The sequence below is a fragment of the Trachypithecus francoisi genome, unplaced genomic scaffold, assembly GCF_009764315.1.
Source record: "Trachypithecus francoisi isolate TF-2019V2 unplaced genomic scaffold, Tfra_2.0 Contig00131, whole genome shotgun sequence".
Taxonomy (NCBI): domain Eukaryota; kingdom Metazoa; phylum Chordata; class Mammalia; order Primates; family Cercopithecidae; genus Trachypithecus; species Trachypithecus francoisi.
In genome coordinates this window covers 132,980-155,640 of record NW_022680483.1, presented here as the reverse complement: position 1 = coordinate 155,640, position 22,661 = coordinate 132,980, and the positions used below count along the sequence as shown (strand labels likewise).

Below are 22,661 nucleotides of genomic sequence, written 5' to 3'. Positions count from 1 at the left end.
ATGTGAGGCAAAAACTGATAGAAATGCAAGGAAGACTAATTGATCCACTAAGACAGCTGGAGAGTTCAACACCCTTCCATGAGAAATGGACCAATCTAGCAGACTACATCAGTAGAAACAGAAAAAACTCAACAGCATCATCCATTAACTGGATCTAACTGATATCTTTAGATTATTTCCCCTACAACAGTGAGTATACCTTCTTCTTAAGCGCACTGGGAACATTCACCAAGATAACCTGCCCAGTGGCCATAAAACTCACCTTAATAAATTTAAAATAAAAATAACGTAACACATGGTTTCAGGCCACAATAACATTGAAACAGAAATCACTAAAAGACAGCTGTAAAATCCTAAAATGTTTGGATACTAACACACTTCTAAATAACATGAGTTATTTAGAAAGAGAAAGTGCTGGGCATGGTGGCTTTTGCCCATAGTCCCAGCACTTGGGAGGCTGAGGAAGGCAGATCACAAGGTCAGGAGTTCGAGAACAGCCTGACCAACATGGTGAAACCCCATCTCTACTAAAAATACAAAAATTAGACAGGTGTGGTGGTGCACACCTGTAATTCCAGCTACTCGGGAGGCAGAAGAATCACTTGAACCCAGGAGGCAGAGACTTCAGTGAGCTACATGCCACTGCACTCCCAGCCTACGTGACAGAGGAAGACTCCGTTTAAAACAGAAAAAAAAGGGAGAGAGAAAGAAAGCTCAAGAGAAATAAAAATAAAATTTGCACAAAGTGAAAATTCAACTTAAAATTTGTGGAATACAGCAAAAGCAGAACTGAGATAAAAATTTATGCCACTGAATGCATATATTAAAAAGAAACATCTAAAATCAGTGATTAAACCTTCCATTTAAAAAAAACTAGCAAGAAGTGCAAATTAATTCCAAAGTAAGCAGAAAAGAACTACAGCAGGAATGAAAATGACAAGAAATTAACAGAAAAATCAGCAAAACCATACATGCTGGTTCTTTGAAAACATCAATAAGCCTCTAGTCAGACTAAGAAAAAAGAAAACATAAATTATTAATACAGAATTGAAACAGAGGACATGTAATACAGATGCCATACTCATTAATGGATCCCCAAACCCCAGGTCACAGACTGACTGGTACCAGTCCGTGGCCTGTTAGGAACCAGGCTGTGCAGCAGAAGGTGAGTGTCAGGCAAGCCAGCATCAGCACCTAAGCCCGCCTCCTGCCATATCAGCAGACGCATTAGAATCTCACAGGAGCCTGAACCATATTGTAAACTGGATCCACGTGAAGGATCTAGGCTGCATGCTCCTTATGAGAATCTAACTAATGCTTGAAGATTTGAGGTGGAACAGTTTTCATCCCAAAACCATTCTACGTACCCCCATCTGTGGAAAAATTATCTTCCACAAAAGCAGTGCTGGTCCCAAAAGGGCTGGGGCTGCTGCACTGAAGGATTATAAAGGAATACTACGAACAACTCTATGCCTACCAGAAATTCCTTTAAAGACACAATCTGCCAAAACTCAGAAAAGAAACAGATCATTTGAATTGGCAACATTTTCTAAATAAAGTGTCAATACGGGAGGCTGAGGCAGGAGAAAGGCATAAACCTGGGAGGCGGTGCTTGCAGTGAGCTGAGATCTGGCCACTGCACTCTAGCCTGGGTGACAGAGCAAGACTCCGTCTCAAAAAAAATAAAAAATAAAGTGTCAATAAATAACAGTCTTCTGAAACAGAAGGCACAACACCCAGAAAGGCTGTGGTAAATTCTCTCAAATATATAAAAACAAAACCCTATCAATTCTCTACCATTTTTTTCCACCAGATGGAAGCAAAGGGAATACTTTCTTTCTAGGCCATTCTATGAGGTCAGCATTACCCTCATACCAACAATCAAATATATCACAAGAAAACTAGACCAATATATGTCATGAACATAAATCCACGTATCAACAAAATACTGCCTCAAGGAACTAGAAAATGAGCAGCAAACAAAACCTACAGAAAGCAAAATAACGAATCACAGAAAAAGAAAGAAAAACACAGAAACGGAAATTAAAAAGCCAAAACCCCGAAAACATTAGCTCAATGCAATTAATGAATCACTCTAGGAAAAAAGGCAAGGAAAAGTAAAGGAAATTACTAACATTAGAAGCTTCATATATCTTACAAAAAATCTACCAGGACAGTAAAAGAAATAATTATTTCCAAATAGATCAGCACAGAACTTTGATATTAAATCTATGTTAACTAAACCTTTTAGAATTATTTCACTTATCCTTGTTATACAGATATGGAAACTGAGGCTTAGATATTATAGCAGTTACAGTCATAAGATAATCTTATAAAGTGGGGTTTGAATATAAATAGCTGCCTGATGTCTATGCTTATAACTAAGGTTACAATGATTAATTTAATATTTTTGCCCTCAGATTCACATAGGACCTTAGATACAAAAAACACAGGGCTACATTCTCAACCATGTACAGTAATCAAGGTTTCCTTTCACTAAGAGCCAGAGTCTTTTTTTTTTTTTTTTTTGAAACAGGGTCTCACTCTGTTACCCAGACTGGAGTGCAATGCCTTGATCACAGTTCACTGCAGTCTTGACCTCCCAGGCTCAGGTGATACTCTTGCCTCAGCTCCCCAGGCAGATAGAACTGTCTGCATGTGCTACCACGCCCAACTAATTTTTGTATTTTCTGTAGAGACAGGGTTTCACCATGTTGCCCAAGCTGCTGTTGAACTCCTGGGCTAAAGCAATCCTCTCTTCAGCCTCTGAAAATGCTAAGACTACAGGTGTGAGCTACCACACTCAGCCCATAGTCACTCTTTTCATGTGTAACTTAAAATAACCATATATTTTATGATTACTTTACAAATCATTCAGGACATGTTTCACCTTTTGTATTCCACAGTACCCAAAACAACAGTCTTACTCCTCCTACCTGGTTCTGTTGGAACAGATGCTGAGACGGTCCATCAGGAACCTGGCCCTGGCTGTCATTCCCTCCTACTGGAGAGCCACGAGTGATGGCTGTCATACTTGACACAGAAAGATCTTTGTTATTTTGTCTCTTTATGTAGTTGTCCTAAAGGAAGAAATTATAGTCCACTTATAGAAGATGACGTACCAGCATATGTGAGTCTTAAAAATCTCCGATTCAAGGACTAAACATCTTGCAGAGACCATTTCATAACCTAAAAGGAAAAAGGTACCACTGGCCTACATATTAAAAAGACAAGTAAGAGGCAGGGCACGGTGGCACAGGCCTGTAATCCCAGTACTTTGAGAGGCCAAGGCAGGTGGATCACCTGAGGTCAGGAGTTTGTGACCAGCCTGACTTAACATGGTGAAACCCCATCTCTACTAAGTACCAAAAAAATACAGCTGGGCGTAGTGACACACGCCAGTAATCTGAGCTACTTGGGAGGCTGAGACAGGAGAATAGCTTGTACCTGGGAGGCAGAGGTGGCAGTGAGCCGAGATTGCGCCACTGCACTCCAGCCTGCCTGGGCAACAAGAACAAAACTCTGTCTCCAAAAAAAAAAAAACATGAATAAGAAATTATTACAATTTTAATATGTATAGTAACATCACCAGTCTTTACAGTTAATAACAGAGGATTATAAAAGTGAGAGAAATAAAAAGCTAAATTTGTATTAACAGTTTTACTCCCCTTAAGAAATTGATACTATTGTACAAGCAGTAATGCCAAGAAACATACAATAAATAATATAACATTCCAGAAAAATAAGTAAGAAGAATCTGTGAAAGGCCTATCAATTGTTGCCTTATATATACTGTGAAAATTTAATACCTAAACACAAGGAAACTAGTATTATATTTTTACAAAGAATTCAAGACAATGCACAGTCAACACAGAGCATTATAAATCGTTTTTAAGATAATTAAGTGATTTAAATCTAAAATTTAAAACTTTGGGGTAATTTTTCTTTGGACAGGTTTAAACTATACCATAGTTCTCCAAAACCATCAAATCTGTCAAGTGACCTCAGGTTTCTACTTTTGACAAGTCCTTTTCAATAGTCCTTTAGGAGATCAACAGTATATTCAAAGAACCTTAACAGGACTACAGGACACAGAAATTGAATGGTGACGGTCCACTGCAACTTGATAGGAGTATAGGAAAATGCCACCAAATCCTTTACATTCCATATTCATTAGTCCAGTGGTTTTCATCCTAAACTGCAAACTAGCATTTCCTTAAGTACTTCTAGAGGATTCCTAATGTCCAAGTTCCAGCGTAGACCAAATACAGCAAAACATCTGAGACCTAATAATCGGTACTTCTTCAAAATCTGCAAGCTTAATCTGTTGTGTCACTGATAGAGAACTAGGTCTGTTTCCATAAAAATTAAAACTTGAGGCAGGGTGCAGTGGCTCATGCCTGTAATTCCAGCACTTTGGGAGGCCAGGCGGGCGGATCACAAGGTCAGGAGATTAAGACCATCCTGCCTAACAAGGTAAAACCCGTCTATACTAAAAATACAAAAAATTAGCTGGGCATGATGGTGGGCGCCTGTAGTCCCAGCTACTCAGGAGGCTGAGGCTGGAGAATGGCATAAACCCGGGAGATGGAGCTTGCAGAGAGCCGAGATTGCGCCAATGCACTCTAGCCTGGGCAACAGAGTGAGACTCAGTATAAAAAAAAAAAAAATAACTAAAACTAGAAATCAAAGCAAGGTAGAAAATAATAATCAGTGACAGCTATGTGTCCAAAACACATTGCCAAAAAAAGAAACAAAGAAAGACAGTAAGGCACAGTATATAAAACACTAAAGTAAAACAAATCAAATGAACAAATACGTGTATAACAAATTTAACAACAGCACTTTTTAGAAGTCAGGCACTATGTGAAACACTTAATTTCACTCAACAAATCCATTTAGTAGTTGTTAATAACCACCTTCACAGGTAAACATAAACAGAGAGTAAAAAAAGTAAATTGCTAGGCCGGGAGTGGTGGCTCAAGCCTGTAACCCCAGCACTTTGGGAGGCTGAGGCGGGTGGATCACCAAATGTGGGGAGTTCATGACCAGCCTGACCAACAAGGAGAAACCCTGTCTCTACTAGAAATACAAAATTAGCTGGGAATAGTGGCGCATGCCTGTAATCCAGCTATTCAGGAGGCTGAGGAAGGAGAATTGCTTGAACCCAGGAGGCAGATGTTGTGGTGAGCCAAGACTGTGCCATCGCATTCCAGCCTGGGCAACAAGAGCAAAATTCTGTCTCAAAAAAAAAAAAAAATAAGTTAATTGCTCACATCAGTACCTAGTGGAAAAAAGGATTCTAACACAGGAAGTCTGCCATGATAAAACCACTACACATATACGCTTTCATTAATATGTCTCATTAATAATCAAGACAAAACAAGTTACAACAATGCAATACTATTCTGTTTTTCCTGATAACACTTGTCAAAATAAACTAAAGACTGGTAACTAAACACTTAAGTCAGACATACATTGCTCTTTAATAAATAAAATCAAAAACCAAGTTAAAAATTAATACTATTCCATAAGGTAGGATTGAAAAGAAAATGGACAAAAACTAAACGTCAAGTACATACATACACAAAAATCTACCTCTATATGGTCATCTTATCATATAGTCTTCTCTTTCATTGTTTTTTGCTACATAAAAATTCTCACTCAAAATGTTTTACATGCAACAGGCTTTAAAACAAACTAAAAAAACTCCCTACCGTTTTCTATTTTAGTTCTGCTGCTAATAAAATCTACTTGAGTTTTTCCTGCAACTAAGAAAACCAGCCGCTTCACTCCATACTACTCCAAACTTGCTCATGTCTGTTCCTTTTGTCCCTTACCTGGGCTCCTGATGCCACATATATGCCCCACATATGGAAAAAACTTGCTCTAATCTTCTCTCTATTTTCTCAATTTCTTTCCGGATTCATTTTTCATAGCCTATAAAATATGTTCAAGGCTTCCCTACTGAAAGTCACCAATATCTGAACTTCCTCTTCCAGAAAATTCTTGAAAAAATGGCAGTGTCTTTCCTTTTCCTCACTGATTGCCTTGTATCCAAGCTGCTTTAAGTCAGGATGGTTTTATGATTTAGGAATGATAACCAATTGCCCTAAAAGTACATGCAAGCTTTCTGTGGAGTGTTTTTTTTTTTTTTTTAGGGAGGAGAAAGATGAAATTACATCAATTTACTATGTAACTCTCTACAGATCACAAGATCCTACTGCAGTTATAACCAGAAACAAAATATCTACAGAATATATACCAATGAAAATTAAAAGATAATCAAACCACATATCATTACCAAAAAATAAACAAAACACAAAAGGCAGTAAAGGAGAAAATAAGCCAAAAGCCACAAGAAATACAGGATAATGGTAACTAACTGACAATATAGATACTTTTCTTTCAGTAACTACTTTAAATGTAAACAGATTCTTCAATCAAACACATAGATGAGCTGTAACGTTAAAAAAGCAAGTTCAACCTTATCCTTCCCTGTAAGAGACACACAACGTCCTACAATAGACTATGAGATCAAAGAATAACCATAGCTTCAAAGTGAAAAAAACGGAGAAGGATATTTCATGCATATAATAACCACATGAGAGCACAGTGTGTTGTATTAGTATCACACAGAATAGACTAAATAAAAAAATTCCACAAGAGACAGGCAAAAACACAGTCATAAAAAGGTAATTCATAAAGAAGATAAAAAATTGTAAATATGCAACAAAAAGCAAAGTTCTAAAATATATAAAGCAATATGGACAGAATTAAAGAAAAAAATAGATAGTAACACAATAATAGTACGAAATTTCACTAACTCACTGTCTACCCAACCAGACCAAAAAAAAAAGAAAATCAACAAGGAAACAGAGGATTTGAACAAGAAAACAATTAGACACATGCTGAACACTAACCCCAAAACAGCAGGATACACATTCTTTTCAAGTGTATACAGCACATTCCCCAAGACAAATCTCATATCAAAGCAAGTATTAATAAGATTAAAATAACAGAAACCCACAGGAGGTATCTTTTCAGAAAACAATGGAATGAACAACAGCAGAAAGAAAACTGGAAATCCACAAATATGTGAAAATTTTTAAAAAGTTCTGAACCAATGGGTCAGAAAAATTACAATGACAATTAGAAAATATCTCGAGAAAAATTAACAAGAAAACATACCAAAACTGATGGGACACAGCAAAAGCAATGCTCGAGGAAAGTTTATAGTTCTCAAGTTTATAACTTTAATATTTGTAAATGCTGCCATTAAATCTGAAATTAACAACCTAACTATAATCTTAAAGGAGAAAAAGAACTAAACCTGAAGCTAACTGCAGAAAGATCATAGCAGAGATAAATAAAATACAGAATAGGAAAAAAAAAAAAAAAAAATCAACCAAACCAAAAGAAGGCTGTTTGAAAGATCAACACACCGACACCACAACTTACATAAAGAAGAAAAAAATAAAACCTCAAATAACTAAAACCAAGAATGAAAGAAAGGACATACAACCAATGCAAACAGAAAAAAAAAGGAGTTTAAGAAAATATTTTAAACAATTATATGTCACTAAATTACATAAGCTAGAAAAAATGAACGTAAATTGCTAAAAACACACAATCTACCAAGACTAGATAATGAAGGATTAGAAAATCTGAACAGATTTATAACTAGGTAAGGAGGCTGAATCATTATTTAAAAACTTTTCAACCAAGAAGTCTATGATTACATGACTTCACTGAAGAATTACACAAAGATCTAAAGAATACGTATCACCAATCCTGAAAGTCTTCCTGAAAAATAAACAAAACACTCCTAAATTGACTTTGGAATAAAGGTAATGCAGGTCCTCTTAGACTAAATCTGTGAGTATTTTCTTTTCCACTTTCTTTACTACTAAAAAGAAACTAGAGACCAACATTCCTGATAAATATAGACGCAAAAATCTTTAACAGAATACTAGCAAACCAAATTCAGCAGTATTCTGAAAAAATTATAAACAAATGGGATTTATTTTTGCAATGAAAAGTTAGTGTAATACATCAATACTAATCAATGTAATATACTTTATCACCAAAAAAAGGAGAAAAAACACATGACCTTCATCTTGATGCAGAAAAAAATAACTAAATTCAACAACCTTGTATTACCATTCAACAAAACAGAACATAAAAAAAGATGACATAGCCAAGATGGTCTCAATCTCCTGACCTTGAAAGGTGAAGCCAGCTGGACTTCCCGGGTTGAACGGGGACTTGGAGAACTTTTCTGTCTAGCTAGAGGATTGTAAATGCACCAATCAGCACTCCGTGTCTAGGTAAAAGACTGTAAATGCACCAATCAGCGCTCAGTAAAAACGTACCAATGAGTGCTCTGTATCTAGCTAAAGGATCATAAACACACCAATCAGAACTCTGCCAAAATGCACCAATATGCGCTCTGTATTGAGCTAAAGGATTGTAAATGCACCAATCAGCACTCTGTAACATGAACCAATCAGCAGGACGTGGCTGGGGACAAATAGGGAATAAAAGCTGGCCACCTCTGCCAGCAGGAGCAACCCACTCGGGTCCCCTTTCACACTGTAGAAGCTTTGCTGTTTTGCTCTTCACAATAAATCTTGCTGCTTACTCTTTTGAGTTCACACTACTTTTATGAGCTGTAACACCGTGAGAGTCTGTGGCTTCATTCCTGAAGTTGCTGAGACCATGAACCTAATGGAAGGAATGAATAACTCTGGATACACCACCTTTAAGAGTTGTAACACTCACCGCAAAGGCCTGCAGCTTAACTCCTGAAGTAGGCAAGTCCACAAACCCATTGGAAGGAAGAAACTCTAGACACATCTGAACATCTGAAGGAACAAACTCCAGAAACCATCTTTAAGAGCTATACCACTCACCACAAGGGTCCACAGCTTCACACTTGAAGTCAGCAAGCCTAAGAACCCACAAGAAGGAATAAGTTCCAGACACAACCTCACACGGTGAAACCCCGTCTCTACTGAAAAAATACAAAAAAATTAGCTGGTCACGGTGGCAGGCACCTATAGTCCCAGCTACTCAGAAGGCTGAGGCAGGAAAATGGCATGAACCTGGGAGGCAGAGCTTGCCGTGAGCCCACATGGTGCCACTGCACTACAGCGTGCGCAACAGAGCAAGACTCTGTCAAAAAAAAAAAAAAAAAAGTCATATAAGACAAAGAAGAGAGCAAGAGCTAACTACATACCAAATGGGAAAAGGCTCAAAGCCTTTCTCTAAGATCTGGAACAAGACAAGAACCCCTCTAATTCAACATAGTACAGGGAGTCCTAGTCAGAGCAAAGAAAGAAGAGAGATATAAAATGGCATCCAAATCAGTAAAGAGGGAGTAAAACTGTGCCTATTCAAAGATGACATATTACATGTAGAAAAACCTAAATAATATAATCAAGGAGATAAATGACTTATATACTAAAAACAAAAAAATATTGCGAAGGGAAAAAATAAAGACAGAAATACAGGGAAAGACCTCTAATGTCCAGGTATTACAAGACTTACTACTGTTATCATTACTACCCAAAGCAATTTACAGATTCGACACAATCTCCACAATATTTTTTTGCAGACTGTAAATTCCGTATTAAATATACTCTCAAGGAATCTCAAGTACTACATAATTCTAATGTTCAAATTAGAACAACAGAAATTTCGCATAGTATTTTTCCCATGCAGGCTACAAAAGATAATTCCCTAGACCTTAACACAGGTACCCTTAGCATGATAGCCATGGCTTGCCCCAAACATTGAAGCAGGTATGTCCCTGCTGTAAGGACTGCTAGCAAGGAAATCGGCCCTTCTGTCAGCAATCATGTGAGTAAGCCATTGTGAAAGTGGATACACCAGGCTTCAGATAAATAACTGCTACCCACAAAAACTAAAATGTATGTTTTTGTTTTAAACTGTTACAACTGTGAGTGATTTTCTTATGAAGTAAAAGACAAAAGACAAATATCCTGCCTCAGCTTAGTAATTAACTCAGTGACAAAAAAGAAAAAATCCTATTAGCAGCCCCTCTATCAGACCATTGTAGCCTTACAGGTCTCTCACTCTTCAATTTTATTCCACAAAACATTTCTGTAAACATCTCTTACCCAAAGTGCTAATATTATTGTTTTAATTTTTCAGCTAGCAGACTCACCTCCAACACATCCTCCACACAGCCACCAGAATTATCGCCAAGCTCTCTGCAAAACAAAAAGCAGATTTGATCATGAATCCTTTCTTTTAAAAGGAAAAAGTCCCACTTCAGTGCTTAAAAGTAAAATCTCACTACCTTAATCTGATGCTTGAAATCATTTATGATCCGTCTCATTCAAACCATCTTTTAGTTTCATGTCCCTTAATTCCCTCCTAAATATCTGGTGTGTCTTCCTCATTCTATTAGTAGTACCACATACATCGTTTAAGCTGTTTCCTTTCAGCTGTTTCCTTTCAGTAGCAGTATCTGACCTAATTCATGGAATCACCAAAATACCAGAGTTTTTAAGATCAGCAAACAGTATTCCACCTCAAACTATGATTTTCTTCACCTCTTCTACATTTCACACATGTATTTCAATACAGCAGTTATCAAACTGTATAAATAAGTACCTATTTGGCCACTAGAACTAGAGCCTTAAAAGTAGAGACTAATCATTTTTACATCATGAGTAAATGAATACAATTCATAAGCTGCCCAGTAATGATTAAGTCCAGTTCTATCAGTTTACAATTTCAATGAGGTTAAACAATCTGCTAACTGGTGGAAAAGCTACAATGATAAATCCAAGTTTCTTACCTAACTTGACAACTGTTAATCACTACACTCTCAGTCAGAAATGCTGCTTATACACAAGGGTCAGTTTCACCTCTGAGGAAATAGCTCAAAGTCTTTCCACACCATGTATAAAAACATTGTTTCATTAGGTTTTATAATGGAATTACCACTGCACAAACATCGAGAAATAAACAAAGTTCAATTATTCAACAAAGTCTGATAGCTACAGGAGCCAGTCAAATGGCCAGACGGCGGGGGGGGGGGGGGGGGGGGGGGGGGTGGGGGAGGGGGGGGGGCAAGTCCCTGGTGAAACCCCACCTGAAAGCCAAAAACAGGCCATAGGGCTGAAAGACCTGGCCGCTGATCCTGTATGAAACTTACCACCCAGAATGAGAACTTCCGTTCCTTTTTGCCTGCACTTTCATTCATGATTGATTCTTTCTGAATAATATATTTTAACAATTGAATGTTGACTTTTCCAATACTATTCTATTGCTTGCCCCTCCCCCATTCTAAGCCCATAAAAAGCCTGACTCAAGCATATTGGGGGACCTTCCTGCCTTTGGGTAGGGGGACAAACACTTTGTCCTTTTTCAGGTTTGCTTGACTCTTTCAACACTCAATAAAACTTTCTACCTTGCCCACTCTTTGTTAGCACATCCTTACTCTTTCTGGTGTGGGACAAGAGATTTAGAACCACCAAAAGGGGTACAAGCTATAATACACGTGAGCTGGAGCATGCCAGCATGGCCACACAAGACCCAGGCAGGGCATCACCAGCCAGGGTTCACCAGCTTATGAAGTGACTGAGAAGAAAAACCCTCTATCACTTTAGGGGCTCACTCAGGATACCTGAAGGGTGAGTAAATACGGACCTATATTTCACTTTTTTCTGAGACCTCTTGTCCACAAACATTTTTCTGAAGGCAGAGGAAGCACCAAACCTCTAGTGAGCTAGTTAAGAACAATGGCCCACGCAACTACAGAGTATAGGATGCTGGAGAGGACCCTCCCCCATCACTCTTGGCGTTAGGGAATGTTGGCCTCATTCCAATCCCGTTTTTCCTATGGCAGTTTGTCTTCCTGTTTTTCTGCAGCTGTTATGGTACTAGCTCTTTTACAATGTTACAAGTGTTGTTGCAAACTACAGAAATATTACTGGGTAGAAAGAGCATTTGGACCAGCCATCAGATATGCAATTTCTGCCTGTTCCTAGAGGAAAACAGGAAGGAGAGGTTAGGAGTCTCTCTCCCTGCTCTAGGAATCTATTTGCATAGAAGCTTTTTCAACCTCAAGCACCTTCCCTGCCCTGCATATAAGCTGTTTTTTTTTTCTTTTTTCTCTGCCACATCAGGAGTTCACGCTACCATGCAAATACAGGGAGCTTCTCTATGCAAGAGGTCTTGTTTTCTTTTGGAAGGCATCTTACTAGGTCAGATCCCCAATTCTCCCTTTCTCTCCATTGTCTGAGTACAAACCCATTTGCACAGCAATACCTGAGTATTCAGCTTATAAGAAGGCACGAAGTAGCCCTGACAGCTGCTAGCTGCAGTCTGGTGAGGGCCACCTGGGACTTAATGAAACCATGCACCTTCCTGAGGCAGTTCCTTGTCCCAAACTGAACTCCAAGCTTCAGGGTGAAGCTCTAGAAATGAAAACGGATCCAAGGGATCCAGCGGCAGACAACACACAGTCAAGCAACACAGTATTCTAGGTGGACTAGAATTCCTGTCAACTGGAATCTCCACCCCACCGCCCATTTTATGGATAGAGGTCATGCTAGCATCCATGACATAGATGACATTACAGACAGCAGAAAAAACAGGCAAGGGATAGGTGAATGCGGGTAATTCCCATTACACATGGGTGAAAGGACCCTGCTGAGTCACTGGGACTCAGGGACATAAAGATGGAAGAAATAAAGGAGACACACCTTTTCTTTCTCTCCCTCGTGTACCCCAGGTATCCACTGGAAAGACACAGGAACTAAGGGATGCCTTTTTCCCCTCCTTCCAGGTAAGTAACCAGCCACCTTCACTCTGTACTTATCCTGGATACATCCTGAATCACTGGGACTCCTTTGAAAAAGAAAAAAATCAATCTTCTTTTTCCTTTTTCCTCCTCTGTTCTCTCTGCAGATGAGGAACTGTGTCCCCATGCCACAGAATCCCTATGGATTCATCCCCCAGATTGGGGAAAGTCAATTTTCCCCAAACCTTGAACTGTTTGGCTTAAAAATAAACGAATGCTGGGCACAGTGGGTCAGGCCTTTAATCCCAGCACTTTGGGAGGCCAAGTAAGGCAATCACAAGGTCAGAAGTTCGAGACCACTCTAGCTAACATGCTGAAACCCTATCTCTACTAAAAATACAAAAAATTAGTTGGGCATGGTGGCACACATGCCTATAGTCCTGGCTACTCGGGAGGCTGAGGCAGGAGAATTACTTGAACCCGGGAGGTGAGGGGTTGCAGTGAGCAGAGATTGTGCCACTCTACTCCAGCCTGGGTGACATGGAGATTCTGTCTCAAACAAAACAAAACAAAACAAAAACTGGGAATAAAACACAAATCTGAGTAAGTATCTTGAGGAGGGACAACTTTTACAGTATCATTGTCTACTTCCCTTCCCCAAGACTCCAGGATAGATAGGGCTTCACAAATTGGGGGAAGGGACATCAAAAGCCTGACAGAACAACAAAAACTGCTTTTCTTACCAAACTTCTGGCCTCACTCTCCCTGTGTAACCTGGCAGAATGAATTATAAAAATCACTATTTAAATCCTCTCTAAAATTTTGATTAATAGAAAAAAGGATTTATGAGGCTAGTCTTAATTAAGTTTTAGCCAATCTGATATGCTTTATGTGTCTTTCTATATGGTTCTGCCGTGAGAGTACCTTAGGATAGAGCACGGCCTATGACCCAGTAAGCCCACTGTTCAAGCCAGGCCATCAAAGTGGTCAGTAACAAATTTTGCTGCAGGTCACCCTTGTTGTAAGCCCCTGGGAGCTTGACCTTGTAACCATGTGGAAGTAGCTTCTTTGGGTCTCTGCCATTTTACAATAGCGGCCCCAGTTCAATATTGGTGTAGGGAATAAGCACTTTCTGGTTAGTGTGTGAATTTTACCATTTGGTGATTCTCTTCCATTCCATGAACGACTTCTAATTTCCTTTTTTTTGAGAGAGTCTCACTCTGTCGCCCAGGCTGGAGTGCAGTGGTGCAATCTCCACTCACTGCAAGTTCCACCTCCCGGGTTCATGCCATTCTCCTGCCTCAGCCTCCCATGCAGCTGAGACTACAGAAGCCCACAACCAAGCCCAGCTAATTTTGTTATTTTTAGTAGAGACGGAGTTTCACCGTATTAGCCAGGATGGTCTCGATCTCCTGGCCTCATGATCCGCCCGTCTTGGCCTCCCAAAGTGCTGGAGCTTCTTTCTTAAATCTTCCTAACTCTGAGCTACCTTTAAAAAGTCTAAATTTTGTAAAAACTGCTCACCATCTCTTTGAAAATACTACATACACTCATCATTAAGTCATAACCTTGAGTTGAGGCTTGTTGGTGAAGGTCAAAAGTCAAAACACTGGCCACTTGGCATAGCTAAAGTTGAGTTACAAGGAGCTTTAAATTGTTTTCTTAAATAATGCTATGGTTAAGTCAGCTTCATTAAAACTGGATATCCAAGCTATATATTCTTGACCTTGTGGTCTGCCCGCCTCAGCCTCCCAAACTGCTGGGATTACAGGTGTGAACCACCAGGCCTGGCCCAGGCTACAGCTATGTTTAAAAGGCATCTATGGTTTTTTTTCCCTCTTCTTGGAACTTGTTTTTCTGGAGAAAGTTTTTTTTTTTTTTTTTCCTTCTTAGTCATCTGAATTACATCTCAGTTACTGAACTTTACTTCATTTTATTGTGCCACTCAATGCATGCATGATAGGCACGGAGATAACTTCTGAGAGAGCATCAGGCTGGCTTGGAATAAAGAGAAAATGTGACATGGACCCCATTTCGGGAAGGAAAAAAAAACCAGACTTTGTTTTCTCATGGAACCCCAGAAATTAAAAGTGAATAGATCTCTCTCAAAATCTGCTTTTGGCCTCCAGTTATAGCTGTTCATTAGGCCCTAAAACCTGCATGTTTTCCTAGCCCTGTTTTTGGACAGGCTCCACCCAGTGGTAATCGAATTAGGAGATAAGCAAAGTGAAAATCCTACAACTACTGGATCTTCTGTTTGTGTAGTGTTATATATCTGTGTGTTATGTATGTTATGTTTATATAAAAAGGGTCTAATTAATTGGCTTAAAGAAAAATACGTGCTTAGATGAAATATTTTTTGAAGGAAAAAAGCTATAATGCCATTTTAGTTCACAACTTTAATCTCTGAGAAAAACAGTTTTAAAGATTACTGGTAAAATACATTGTCTTCAAAATGTAAATATGTAGTCTAAATTATGCAGGTCAGATTCTAGGTTTGCTAAATGCAAGGTTATAAACTGCTTCTTTGGCTTCTGTGAACTGTTTGATTTGCCCGTTCCACAATTTGGTCAGGCCTGGGGACATAATTAACCATGCTCGTAACTATGCCATAAAGAGTCAAGACTTTATCTGTGCCTGGTACTACATAATCAAAAGAGCTTAACCAGCTGGGCACGGTGGCTCACATCTGTAATCTCAGCACTTTGGGAGGCCGAGGCGGACGGCTCACCTGAGGTCAGGAGTGCGAGACCAGCTGGCTAACATGGTAAAGCCCTGTCTCTACTAAAAAATAGAAAAAGTTAGCCAGGTGTGTTGGCAACTGCCTGTAATCCCAGCTTCTCTGAAGGCTGAGGCAGAAGAACTGCTTGAACCTGGTAGGTAGAGTTTGCAGTGACCCAAGGTTTCACCCTATAGACGGGGCAACAAGAGTGAAATTCTGTCTCCAAAACAACAAAAGAAGAGCTTACCAGGTTTTACATTAAAATTTAAAATTGCTATTAATTACCCTTATAGCATGTAACTAAAGCTACTGAAAATAGATTTACACTAAAGGTGTGTAAGAAAAGTAAAATGTGGCCGGGCGTGGTGGCTCAAGCCTGTAGTCCCAGCACTTTGGGAGGCCAAGGCGGGCGGATCACGAGGTCAGGAGAGCGAGACCATCCTGGCTAACATGGTGAAACCCCGTCTCTACTAAAAAAAATACAAAAAACTAGCCGGGTGAGGTGGCGGGCGCCTGTAGTCCCAGCTACTCGGGAGGCTGAGGCAGGAGAAAGGCGTAAACCCGGGAGGCGGAGCTTACAGAAAGCTGAGATCCGGCCACTGCACTCCAGCCTGGGCGACAGAGTGAGACTCCGTCTCAAAAAAAAAAAAAAAAAGAAAGAAAAGTAAAATGTGTTAGCAGTAAAAAATATAAAAAGGCATAGCAAAGTAAATTTTTCCTTAAGGTAGGAGAGTGGAAGCATTATTTTAAATTAGATTAAATGGGTTTTGTCTATTTTAAATTAGTTTTGCAAAAATTAATCTTGTAAAATAAATTCTGTGTGAACATACTGACTAAATTCAAAAAGTATTTGTTGGTTTGTCTCTAATTTGAGCATTTAAATAAAAACACAACAACGTGTTCTTAAGGCACTGATAACAAAATTTGTAAAGGGCTATGAACGATTTACAAGATTATCACCTCACAGTCAAACTGGCTAAGCTCAGAGACAATTATCTATAAGGTTTCATTTAAAAGTTGGGATTGACATTAACTGCAGACTAAAGCAAGGGGGAAATTTCGCTTTCTCTCCCTTGAATGAGATTTTCATGTCATAGAAAAGAATAAAGATTTTTGTTTTCACCTTGAGAATAAACTGCCAAAAGATAGGCGGTTAAGACAGGAACAGATTGGAAAGCTAAGTCTTCCCTCTTAATGAGTAAAAGGTTTTTTGCCTTTTTAAAATTTTTTGACTCATCATTTTGGCTAATTAAATGACATTATAATCTGGAATTCTACTTCATAGTATCAACTGTGTTAAATATCTAACATATTGAACAAGCTTCCGAAAATCAAATTTGAGTTTCAAGGTTATCTTTTCTGACTCCTAACTTCTGGATGCTACAGAGGGCCCATGGAGAATCCAAAAGAGAAGTAAATAGGATCATCTGACATGTTTAGTTACGTGGGATTGGCAAAATAAAAACGTTGAATCTTCTCCAGGTTATAGGTTAGTAAATTATAATGTATGTTCCAAAACTGTGTGGGATTTCTAAAATTCTAATGTTTGAGTATATGTTACCAATCATAATTAACATTATGATTTAAAGTTATTGTAAACCACTAATAACCCAATTTGTCAATTGTATTTGTAATTTTGTTATTTTGTCATTCACAGACAATGGCCTTGTCTTGATCCTCTTCAAAAGATGGATTATCATCAGCTAGAGAACTCTGTCAGATGCTTTTAAATGCCAGTTTCTGATAACACTGGAAACAGTGACACTTGAATAGAGGAAAAATTTATGGGACTCATGAAGAGCTGAAATGTTCATGAATACCAAAGCAGAACAAGTTAACTGAATGGACTGAAATAACAAAACTGAAGGAATTACTTTTTTGAGACGGAGTCTCACTCTCTTTCCCAGGCTGGAGTGCAGTGGTACCAGCTAGGCTCACTGCAAGCTCCGCCTCAGGGGTTCACGCCATTCTCCTGCCTCAGCCTTCCGAGTAGCTGGGACTACAGGGACCCACCACTATGCTCGGCTAATTTTTTGTATTTGTAGTAGAGACGGGGTTTCACCATACCATGTTAGCCAGGACAGTCTCAATCTCCTGACTTCGTGATCTGCCTACGTAGGCCTCCCAAAGTGCTGGGATTACAGGCTTGAGCCACAGAGCCCAGCCTGATCCTTGTTTTTTGTTTGTCAGAGTCAAGGAAACTTTCGAGCTATCTATGCTTTTTTTTTTTTTTTTTGAGAGGGAGTCTCGCTCTGTCGCCCAGGCTAGAGTGCAGTGGCCAGATCTCAGCTCACTGCAAGCTCTGCCTCCCGGGTTTAGGACATTCTCCTGCCTCAGCCTCCTGAGTAGCTGGGACCACAGGCGCCCACCACCACGCCCGGCTAGTTTTTTGTATTTTTCAGTAGAGATGGGATTTCACTGTGTTAGCTAGGATGGTGTTGATCTCCTGACCCCATGATCCACCCGTCTCGGCCTCCCAAAGTGCTGGGATTACAGGCTTGAGCCACGTTGCCCGGCCGCTATCTACGCTTTTAACAATTAAGTTATCTTCCTGAGGACAAATTACAGCACATTTATAGCACATTTGTTTCTGTCTGGCTTCTCTGGAATCTGGAAACTATTAACTTAGGGAAATATAGTTACTTGCATTAGCCAAGTAAGGATCCATTTTCTTTTGCAACAGGACACAGCTGGAGATGGTTGTTTCGCCAGTGCTTTGACTCCAAGGGGTGCTTCCTTTTAAGGAATCAAGATTGACTTGCACATCAATAAAAGCCCTTTTGAAAAAATGGCCTCTTACCGTGTCCATGCAGTCCCAGTACGTGGCTCCTAACCTGTGAGTAAAGAATGTCACTTTTCACCAGGCCCAGGAGCCCCATATTATCTGGGGACCACAAGAAGACAGGGAATTTACCTAACTCACAGATATTTGAGGGTACAAACCCATGGATCGGCTCAGCTTTAAAAGGTCTTAGGTCTAAGATTCCTTGTTGAGCAGAGTTCAGTCAAAGACAATTTAGAAAGCCTATGTGAAAAGTAATTATTCTTGCTACTCTTTGTACAAACAAGCAGGCCAAGGAAAAAAAAACTGAAGTATCATTTTGCAAACAACTCAGTCCCATCATGATTTGTTTTTAACAAATATGAGAACTGGAAAACGCAAAATTATGTTTCAAAATTTATCATACTTATCACTAAATTTTAGTCTCATTAGTTGTTAAGTTTTAGCCTACATTTTAAACTAACCTTGCTTATTCCACTAAACCAACCAGTGATCTTTGGCTGCAGCTCAGAAGAAACAAAAGGGATGGGTAATATAAAAATCTGGATAAATATTCCAGTTCTGGGCAATTATCCTGCAAATCCTGCCAGGAGACAGGAGTAAACAGGGTGCCCATAACCTGAAGGTTTCTTTGGGAAAATAAAACCAAGGGAACCAACCAAAGCCAAGCCCCATTCACCCAAATCTCAACAGGCATATCAGTGGCCACCCAGTTATCTGGACATGTCAGCAGCATCCACATTTTTCAGCTGTCCTTTCCCTCTTCTTTCATTTTGATACATGACTTCTAATAGCCAGGTTTGTGGCTTCTAATCTTCAGGGTAAAACACTCCAAATAGTGAAGCAACAGGACACCCGGACGATGGCCCCTTTTACTGAAGACCCTTAGGCAAGCCTCTGAGAAAGATCTGACTGCCGTTTTCCCTAAATAGCACCCATAACAGTAGGAAGCAATTAAGATTGGTCTTCAACCCTATCCTAACAGCAGTCAGATGTACCTCCTCAGAGGAGGGAACTTGTAGCAGTAAGAGGCAGCCAAATGCCTAGGCAGATAGGGATGGCTCCCTGGTGAAACCCCATATAAAGCCAAAAATGGCCTGAAGGCTAAAAGACCAGATGCTGGTACTGGATAAAATTCAAGGCCAAGAATGGGAATTTCTCCAGCTGTCTGCCCATCCTTTCACAATCAATTCTTTCTGAATAATGCCTTTTAACCTATCAAATGTTGCCTTTGCAGCATATACTAAGAAAGAATAAAAGAAAGGTCAGAGCATGCACATCAATTGTGGATAGTTTTATTAGATGGGAGAATATTAAGTAATTATGAGACTAACTGCAAGAGAAAGCTTCCTTGAGGAAGCTAATTCTTGTTTTGTAGCTAAAAGGAAGTCAAAGAAGCCTCCCATGATTGTCTTTTCACTAATATAATTCCTGCACTGAGCCTGTACTTACAATTACTAAAATAATCCTCAATAAAAGGAATACACTTTCAGACAGGTGATACTTATGTGGCTCAGATAATAATACCCTGTATATCAGGCAAGGAACATACACATACAATGTATGTCATTTTAAGATTATTACAGGTATTGTTGGCTTGGACCTGGTAAGCTGGAGCAAGAAGGCCTAAGGGTTACCTACGTGTATATACTAAAAACTTATACATTATACTAATTATACTGAGTAATTCTGTTAGAATATATGTATATTCTCAAACTATGGGGCTCAAGGCTAATAAAAGAAATGAAGTCTTATACAAAGAAATCACAATAATCTTGCAGACCAGGGTATCTCAGCCTTGGTACTGTTACCATTTTGGGTCAGATAACTCTGCAAGTGGGAGAATTCTGTGCACTGTAAGATGTTTAGCACCATCCCTGGACTCTACCTACTAGATGCCAAGTACTAATCACCGTCCCCTCACATCATAACCAAAAATGTCCCCCAATATTGCTGATTGCCCCATGAGAAGGCAAAATCAGCTCCAGTCAGGAAGTACTGCTTTAGACTGACACTGTAATAATTATAATAACATTCAAATGATCATTTATTATCATGCTTAATTTATTCCTAAAACTGTTAAATGACATAATATACTGATTAGTTGATGAAATGAGATTATCTGTAATTATTTTCAGTAGAGTCTAGACAACCACTTTACTGACACACTAGAATTCTACATCATTGCATAATGCGTTCTTGAAAACATGATAGAAGTCAGTCAAGAATAAACGACAGACTTACACATTTTTAAAGACTTTCAACTCTTGGAGTACAACAAATAACATAAAATCCCCTATAACACCCATGGTGCCGGCTTGTAAAATGGCTCCTCATGATGCAGCCTCCTGACAGTCAGTCATGCTTTTGTCTAATAATCACTTTCTGATGAATTTGGAGCTCACCTAGTGATTTGTTTTTAACTATGTCAATTCCATGATTAGATTATAAAGACTTTCATGTTACTTGTTTTTGCTGCAGCTTGTCTTGCTTGCTTGCTTGCCCTAATGAAGCAAGCTGCTATATTGTGACTTGCTCCATAAAAAGGGTTGCCTGGCAAGAATGCACTATAGTAGATGGGTGAAGAAATGAGACCGAGAACCAAAAAGGAAATTTATTAATTAATTCTTAATTCTGCCAATAATCACCCGAGAGATCTCAGAACCATACTCAGTCAATCTTTCAGGTGACGACAAACACATGAAAAACCTGATTACTGCTTTGAAGAGATACTGAACCAAAGGACACAGCTAAATCATGCCTGTATTCAAAAGAAACTGTGAGATGAAAACTGTTATATCTTAAACCACTACAGTCTTAGGATAGTATGTGACTATCCTAAGTCTAAGACATGGCTTGGATCCATGTCTCCACCAAATCTCATGTGGAATTGTATTTCCCAGTGTTGAATAGAGGTGGACCTAGTATGAGGTGACTGGATCTTGAGGACAGCTCCTTCATGAATGGTTCAGCACCATACCCTTGGTGCTGTTCTTCTGACAGTGAGTTCCTACAAGATCTGGTTTTTAATTTTAATTTTATTTTACTTTTTAAGCAGAGTCTTACTCTGTTCACCCGGGCTGGAGTGCAGTGGCACAATCTTGATTGCCTCGATCTCCTGACCTCAGCCAGGATGGTCTGGATTTCCTGACCTCATGATCCGCCTACCTCCGCCTCCCAAAGTGCTGGGATTACAGGCGAGAACGTTATTTTCTGACACAGAAGCCCCAAGTTTATCTTGGAACCCTGACAGGAGAGAAAATCCTCCCAACTCAGATATTTGATGGCACAAATCCATGGCTTAAAAAAATTGTATGTGGGATTCCTTCTGTGGAACAAAGTTCCATCAAAGTCAATTTAAAACCTATGTAAAAAAATAACAATTATTCCTGCTGCACTGGAATATAAATAATCTGGCCTGTATATAAATAATCCGGCCAAGTATATAACACAAGTATTTAATATACTTGTATACAAATAATCTGGCCAAGTATATAATAAAGCAAACCAGCCCTACCATAATTTCTCTTTAGCAAAAATGGGAACTGAAGAGAGAAAAAATTGTGTTTCAGAAAACTATAGTACACCTGTTAGATTCTAGACTTGCCTAATGTTTTTCAATTTTTATTATTTCTGCAGTTTGGGCTGAATTCCAGTTTTTTCTTGGCTACAAGTCTTCAAAATTATGTTTCTAATTTTTTTGTTTTTCCTCCATTTTTTTCCCCATTTTTTAAAATTCAGAGTCACTGAAAACTAAGCTGTGCTTTCTTAAAGTCCTGTGAACTGAAGCCAGACAACTTAAATCTCAGAAGAAAATAACAGCAACCTGTACATTTACATAAGCCACTTTCATACCTGCCTACTGTTGTACAGACTTCAGAGTAATGTGGCCTCTATCGATTTTTCAGGAGTGTTCTTTTGTTTTTTCTCCTTCCTCCTATTTTCTTTTTACAGGACATAAGACTTCACAGCCTGCTAAAAATGAGCTTTTAGGACCTACCCATATAGGAATAAACCATCCCCGCCATGAGGGATCAGATGAAACCTGAGACCAGAGACTCACTTTGTTGTAAAATACTTTCTCCAAAAGATTTTATAAAAGAAAAGGGAGGGGGGGTGGATATGAAAGGAAAATAAATCTCCCAAATCACTAAGCTAAAGGCATAAGGTAAGTTAGAAACTGTTTAGGGCCAACTTGCCTTCTATTCTATTCAAATTCACCCCTGTGCTCACTGAGACAGATGCATATCTGATTGCCTCCTTTGGAAAGGCTAATCAGAAACGCAAAAGAATGCAGCTGTTTGTCTCTCACCTATCTATGACCCGGAAGCCCCCTCCTCAGTTTGAGTCTTCCTGCCTTTGCTTCACTTGATCCC

At 39.2% G+C, this 22,661-nt stretch overlaps 1 protein-coding gene across 1 annotated transcript in view; it reads right to left on the bottom strand.

Moving 5' to 3' along the window:
- The window catches only part of LOC117062150 (probable ubiquitin carboxyl-terminal hydrolase FAF-Y), a 224,474-nt gene that overhangs the window by 167,423 nt on the left and 34,390 nt on the right, over window positions 1–22,661 (bottom strand). The window contains 2 exon segments of the mRNA XM_033175384.1: window positions 2,937–3,080; window positions 10,193–10,238. Coding sequence (XP_033031275.1) covers window positions 2,937–3,080; window positions 10,193–10,238 — 190 coding nt within the window.